Consider the following 7399-nt stretch of genomic DNA (forward strand, 5'->3'; position numbering starts at 1 on the left):
CAAGAAAAGTGATACTTTTTCTGTCACATCCATAACGCATCTTTTATTGGCGTTTTCTGGCATGCCCTAGATGTACTATGGGAATTGTTCTTGTTCTATCACTTCTCCAGTATGGTACAGCCTTAAAATATGCAACACCTGTTTAAATACTGGGAGACAATAAAACATGCACTGGGTCATTTGTTGCCATTTTGAGTTCAAGTGTCACGTCCATAACGCTGGAATTGCTCTTTTACTTAATGGATAAATCCTCCCCTTGTCATGTTATGTTGCTTGTTTTGTGCCTCGCTGGCACATGTGTGTGTTATTACAAGAAAATGAATAAACAGTAAATTTAAAAAAAAAAAAAAGAAGCTTGGTCAAATATCCAACCAGAATTCTGCCACAAGCTTGATGAAAACTTGCTAAGGGACATTCAACCAAATATTAGTTGGCTATACAGCATGTATATATTTGACCTCGCTTTGATTTCAGAAAACCCAAAATGAATTAAAACTTGTGCACGAAATTCCAGTTTCTTTCTATTAAAAGATGTTGTACAATCATTTTACTACAGAAAAAGTTCAACAAAATCACTGAAAGCCCAATATTGCCACAACATTCATGTCTGTATATGTAAACTTCTGAGTGTCTTCGGTCCGTCATAGCCATGTGATTTGTCTGTGTATATACAGTGGTGCTTGAAAGTTTGTGAACCCTTTAGAATTTTCTATATTTCTGCATAAATATGACCTAAAACATCATCAGATTTTCACACAAGTCCTAAAAGTAGATAAAGAGAACCCAGTTAAACAAATGAGACAAAAAATATTATACTTGGTCATTTATTTATTGAGGAAAATGATTCAATATTACATATCTGTGAGTGGCAAAAGTATGTGAACCTTTGCTTTCAGTATCTGGTGTGTCCCCCTTGTGCAGCAATAACTGCAACTAAACGTTTGTGGTAACTGTTGATCAGTCCTGCACACCGGCTTGGAGGAATTTTAGCCCATTCCTCCGTACAGAACAGCTTCAACTCTGGGATGTTGGTGGGTTTCCTCACATGAACTGCTCACTTCAGGTCCTTCCACAACATTTCGATTGGATTAAGGTCAGACTTTGACTTGGCCATTCCAAAACATTAGCTTTATTCTTCTTTAACCATTCTTTGGTAGAACGACTTGTGTGCTTAGGGTTGTTGTCTTGCTGCATGACCCACCTTCTTGAGATTCAGTTCATGGACAGATGTCCTGACATTTTCCTTTAGAATTCACTGGTATAATTCAGAATTCATTGTTCCATCAATGATGGCAAGCCGTCCTGGCCCAGATGCAGCAAAACAGGCCCAAACCATGATACTACCACCACCATGTTTCACAGATGGGATAAGGTTCTTATGCTGGAATGCAGTGTTTTCCTTTCTCCAAACAGAACGCTTCTCATTTAAACCAAAAAGTTCTATTTTGGTCTCATCCGTCCACAAAACATTTTTCCAATAGCCTTCTGGCTTGTCCACGTGATCTTTAGCAAACTGCAGACGAGCAGCAGTGTTCTTTTTGGCGAGCAGTGGCTTTCTCCTTGCAGCCCTGCCATGCACACCATTGTTGTTCAGTGTTCTCCTGATGGTGGACTCAAAAACATTAACATTAGCCAGTGTGAGAGAGGCCTTCAGTTGCTTAGAGGTTCCCCTGGGGTCCTTTGTGACCTCGCCGACTATTACATGCCTTGCTCTCGGAGTGATCTTTGTTGGTTGACCACTCCTGGGGAGGGTAACAATGGTCTTGAATTTCCTCCATTTGTACACAATCTGTCTGACTGTGGATTGGTGGAGTCCAAACTCTTTAGAGATGGTTTTGTAACCTTTTCCAGCCTGATAAGCATCAACAATGCTCTATCTGAGGTCCTCAGAAATCTCCTTTGTTCGTGCCATGATACACTTCCACAAACATGTGTTGTGAAGATCAGACTTTGATAGATCCCTGTTCTTTAAATAAAACAGGGTGCCCACTCACACCTGATTGTCATCCCATTGATTGAAAACACCTGACTCTAATTTCACCTTCAAATTAACTGCTAATCCTAGAGGTTCACATACTTTTGCCACTCACAGATATGTAATATTGGATCATTTTCCTCAATAAATAAATGACCAAGTATAATATTTTTGTATCGTTTGTTTAACTGGGTTCTCTTTATCTACTTTTAGGACTTGTGTGAAAATCTGATGTTGTTTTAGGTCATATTTATGCAGAAATATAGAAAATTCTAAAGGGTTCACAAACTTTCAAGCACCACTGTATTTGTAGGGTTAAGGAGTTTGAAATGACTTAAAATGATCTGAAAGGGTTTTATAAGCGAAAGAATACCTGTTGTGCCGTGCTGTTGTAGCGTATTGATGCCACTTGGCTTCCTCTGCTGATTGAAGTGGAGATCGTGGGAGCACAAGTCACAAAAGCATTGGGCAAACACAACACCCCCGAGATGAGCGTGCGACTCAGTCCGGGACAGCCAAGACAAGCCAGCATCCTTTCCTGTTGGAAACATGTGAGACACAGGCTGTCTGATGTCTGTTACAAACTACATGCACTGGAAAATAAGTAACTTCCGTCATTAACTGCTTAGTCTGAACTGCATTTGCAATCCGTTACCAAGCCGACACCAACCGATGCATCCAGGTCACGTGAATGCCAAAAAGTCAGGCATTGCGTATCCGAACAGTGGAAATGGTTGATAACATGGTTTGAACATTTGAGATTCTTAAATGCAACCTAAATTCCTACAATTTTTTTCCACGATTCTATCCATCAGTCAGTCCACTATAGCAATATCAAACACTGGCCAGTGCAAACAGCGTTGAAACCAAGCTGGACAGAAAGTGAATTAATAATAATTTTATCAGACGTAAGGATATTTTTATATACCTGTAAAAGCATCGTCACTGAGGATAGTTGCATTAAAGTCTAAAGCCTACATAATTCAAGTTCTTTCTTCATAAGCAAACCAATAAACTGTAGAGAATAAAATCTAAATTTACTTTAAATAAATTTGTTAAAAGGAGAGTAAGGTTTCAGTGGTTTTAAATACAGATTGCTAAGTTCAAGGGCACTTCAGCCATTCCTGCTGGTCCAGGGAAATCAAACCAGCAACCTTTTGGTCCCAATACTGCTTCTCTAACTATTACGGCACAGCTTCCTCTAATAGACATAAGGCAGCTGGGCCATAGAAGGTTCACGCTGCACGCTACACGTTCACGTGAAGAACCGGACCCTGGGCCATTAAACTTCATGCTTGGATGTTCACATGTTGCGTCTGTTCTACTTTGACCGAGTAACCAACAATATGGACTCTTCGGATGACGACGATTGCCTCATTCTGCTTTTACTGAGACAGAGGAAGAGAAAAAGGAACAGAATTTGGAGCCGAGAACACTTCCTTCTGAGAGAAACCCGTGGTGAATTTCACCGAACATTCTATAATCTGCTTGACAATCCCGATGAAGAACTATTTTTCAATTATACCATTCAATTATATTTTTTCTGAAGTTTTCCCCTGAAAGCATAGAGTTCTCCCTAGACCCGTTCTGATTGGCTGGCGCGGCGGTGACCGCATGCATTGACTGGAATTTCCATCTTCACGCCTAGAAAAAAGTGTGCATGTTCATTTCTCGCTTCACGCGTGAAGTGTGCAGCGTGCAACGTGAACGCCGTTCTATGGCCCAGAGCAAGTCATGCTATGTTTGTCCACTTTTCTTTACACACGTGTAGCGTGCAGCATGCTGCGTGCAGCGTGAACCTTCTATGGCCCAGCTGCCTAATGGCCAAAAGTTTGCAGACGCCTCATCATGACACCCGTCATAGATTTATTCCCCTTTTGCTGCTATAATAAGCTCCCCTCTTCTGCAAAGTCTTTCCACTTTAGTTTGGTGTGTGGATGTGCATTCATCCTGCCACAAGAGCATCAGTGATGTTCGGTGAGGTGGTCCGGGGTTCAGTAGGCGTTCCAGTTTATCCCAGAAGCGTTCAGTCAGGGCTCTGTGGTGGACACCGCTTTTCCACCAAAGCAGTTCCAGGGCTGGTTCAGGGCCAGTGCTTAGTTTGGAACCGGGTTTTCTGTTTCCACTGACAAAGAACTGGCGCTGGGCCAGAGGAAAGAACCGCTTACGTCAGCCGGGGGGGGCGGAGTTGTCAGGACCAACTACAATAGCAAGACCGCGAAAGGTCGCCATTTTTAAGCGACGAGAAGCAGCAGCTGTAGAAACAAAGTCATCCATTATTGTTGTTGTTGTTGCTTCGATGTTCACGCCAAGGTTTATGCAAACGCAGCGACGTAACTGATGTATACAGCGACGTAATGACGTGGCTCCCCTTAGCACCCCAAGCTATGGAAAAGCAAACTGGATCTCAGCTGGCTCGCAAGTTGAACGAGTTGTGAACCAGCCCTGGAACTGATTTGGTGGAAAAGGGGTATCAGTTTCTTCCACTAATCTTGGCATACCATGTCTTCATTGAGCTCTGTTTTGTGCACAGGAGCATTGTCATGCTGGAACATGGCCATGCTGGAACATGGCCATAGGGGGTGTGATGGTCAAGTGTCCACAAACTTTTGGCAATGTAGTATATAGGGGTGTTCACACGGCAACTTTTACTCCGGTGTAGCACCGGGGCTGCCCCGGTAGAGCGTTCACACGGTACAAAGTTATACCGGTGTAGTCCCTGAAAGCTGCTTAAACCGGTGCAAATCTAACCCTGCTCGGGAGGTGGTTTAAGAAATTTACTCCGGAGTAAATGCTAGTTTGCGGGGCAGCACCGATATAAAATTGGACATCTGAACGCTACGGGGTAGACTCGCTACGCGTGACGAGAGTTGATTACATACGGGCATTGCATAATTTGCATCCTGGTATTTTGCGCTTCCAAAATGGCGAATATCAACAACAACAGAACTGCGTGTCTTCCAGTGTTGCCAGATTGGGTGGTTTTAAGTGCATTTTGGCGGATTTGAACATATTTTGGGCTGGAAAACGTCAGCAGTATCTGGCAACACTGGTGTCTTCATCCACGTTGTTTTCCCGGCGCTTGGTGATGCCATGACAACTGGGAAAAGGAAGTACATTTTCACGCATGCGCATATTTCATTTCCGCATTATTACTATCGGAAATGATAGTAATAATGATAGGCAGGACTTTGAACCGGTTCAAGGAATGAAAACGAAAACCGGGAACTTTTTCTATTTCACATGGAACAGAAACGAAACCAGAAACTTTATTATTTTTTATGTTCCGGAACAGAAACGCTTATTAAAAATAATGGTAACCGGTTAATACCGGTTTTTATTTCGTTCCTCAAAGTTTCCATAGCCTACAAATAAAAAAGCCATTCTTCTCCTGCGCAAGTTTCTATGACCCGCTGGGGTTCACTTCCTGTGTGACGTTCGCTGACTGAATGGAGAGAGCGGGAAGGTGGACTACTGTCACGTCTCCATGTGATAAAGTGAGTAAGTGCATTACTGAGTGTCTGAGCAAAGAAGAGCCTGAACGATGCAACCTCCCTATTGGCTGTTTGTAAAAATGTATCAGTTGTTGCCCTTCCCACGGGAATCATCGCAGGCTCGAGAGACGAGACCTGATGAGTTAGTTCGTTGGTAGCAGAACAAAATGTCTGGACACAAATCGGGTTTTCAGAAAAGGAAAGAAAATAAACGGAGGGTTGAAAATACAAAAAAGGAGGCAGAAAATGCAAAACGAGTTTTAAGGTAGGACAAATGGTTAGTTTTCTGAGGCAGCCCGCCGTGGCTGCCTGCAGGCTTATTTATTATAGCCCATTTAGTTAAAATAGTTGATATAAAATGTTTATAGTTATGTGATGGTTGTCCTGATTTAGACTGGTTTTTTTTGGGGGGGAGGGTGTTGCGCGATGTTGCACCCGGGTCCAGATTAGGGCAGAACCGGCCCTGGCTACATTTCAGGTGTAGTTTGTTTTATGTATGTATGTATGTACTTGCATAGATGTGTACTTGGTCTTCCAATATGGCGCCTAACAAAATCTCGCGGCGCGGTGACGTCATGCGGTAGCCCTCTATAGGGCCTGACTAGCCTTTGGTAACACACTAAACGAATTCTCTTTCATTTTTGGCACTTTTTCTGTTTGTGTAGATGGGAAGACATACTGAGAATCCAAATCGCCAACATTTGAAATAATAATTGTTTTGAATTATTTCTTGTCTTATTTAATGAAGGTTGTAATAGAATTAGCCTACATTTGGCTTAAGCTGGATGAGACAGAGACATCATTTTATAGCCATTTGTTAAACAGCTGACAGGGAACGTAATTAACCGTTCCGGGAACGAAATTTTTTTGTTCTAACCGGTTCGGGAACGGCTATTTAATGGTGGAACCCAAAACCGGAAACGTTAAAATTCCGTTTCTGTTCGGAACGAACCAATAGGAAAAAAATTCTGGTTCAAAGCCCTGATGATAGGAAATGATAGTAATAAAAGGAAATATCAAAACTTTATTACTATCAAAGGAAATGATAGTAATAAAGTTTTTGCTACTATAACACGGTCGCAGAAACTGCCGTGTGAACGCAAGCGGGGCTGCACCGGTGCTAACACGCTTCTCTCTAGTAAGCAGGGTTGTGACGTGTGAACGCTGCGCAAAATTTACACCGGTGTAAAATATATCGCAACAAAATACATCGGTGCAAATATGTGCCGTGTGAACACCCTATATGTTACAGATTAGAGCTGGACACTGAACAAAACAGTACTACAAGTAGTGTGAATAATAATAATAATAATAATAATAATAATAATAATAATAATAATATACATTGCAACACAACGAAAATGTCTTACAGCAAACTGAACATGTAAACGCTGTATGTTATTAAATTTCTCTAATTTTGCTAGCTAGCTAAAAACAAATCAGGACACAGCTATCTCCAAACTCCACACCAATAATCTGACAGATTTCAGAGACTATAAAAAACACCACACATTTTATCATTTTCAAACCCAGTTTATGTTACGAAACAAGCGAACTGAGGCCGAATCCCAAACGCCACCCTGCTCACTATACAAATACACTACACAACCGCTTCCGCACCATATGCAGCGCACTACACAAATCCACTAGGGTGCGATTTGTAATTCAGCCCGACACTATGAACACTTCTCGCTGTGACCTCCATAATCACTACAATAACATCAAGAAACTGTCTCACTAATAACACACTCCACATTCACTACATTTCAGGACATCAGCGTCACATAACGGCATCATTTCTACAATCGTCAAAATTAATAAGAAAACTCACGACAATTCTTTAGCTTTGTATCTGGCCTTCTTATGAAAAATGTTAAGCGGAAACCATCAGCGAGCGGACCCAGAAGTACGTCACGTCGCGTCTTCTTCT

General features: G+C 41.9%; 1 protein-coding gene across 1 annotated transcript in view; it reads right to left on the bottom strand.

Annotated features, from left to right (window-relative positions):
* The window catches only part of ndufv1 (NADH:ubiquinone oxidoreductase core subunit V1), a 48554-nt gene extending 41155 nt beyond the window's left edge, over positions 1-7399 (bottom strand). Inside the window, exons 1-2 of the mRNA XM_060904920.1 lie at positions 7301-7399; positions 2349-2513 (exon numbers count right to left, since the gene is read on the bottom strand). Coding sequence (XP_060760903.1) covers positions 2349-2507 — 159 coding nt within the window. The 5' untranslated portion in view covers positions 2508-2513; positions 7301-7399. The remainder of the gene's footprint in view (positions 1-2348; positions 2514-7300) is intronic.

Source organism: Neoarius graeffei, chromosome 22 (assembly GCF_027579695.1).
Source record: "Neoarius graeffei isolate fNeoGra1 chromosome 22, fNeoGra1.pri, whole genome shotgun sequence".
NCBI lineage: Eukaryota > Metazoa > Chordata > Actinopteri > Siluriformes > Ariidae > Neoarius > Neoarius graeffei.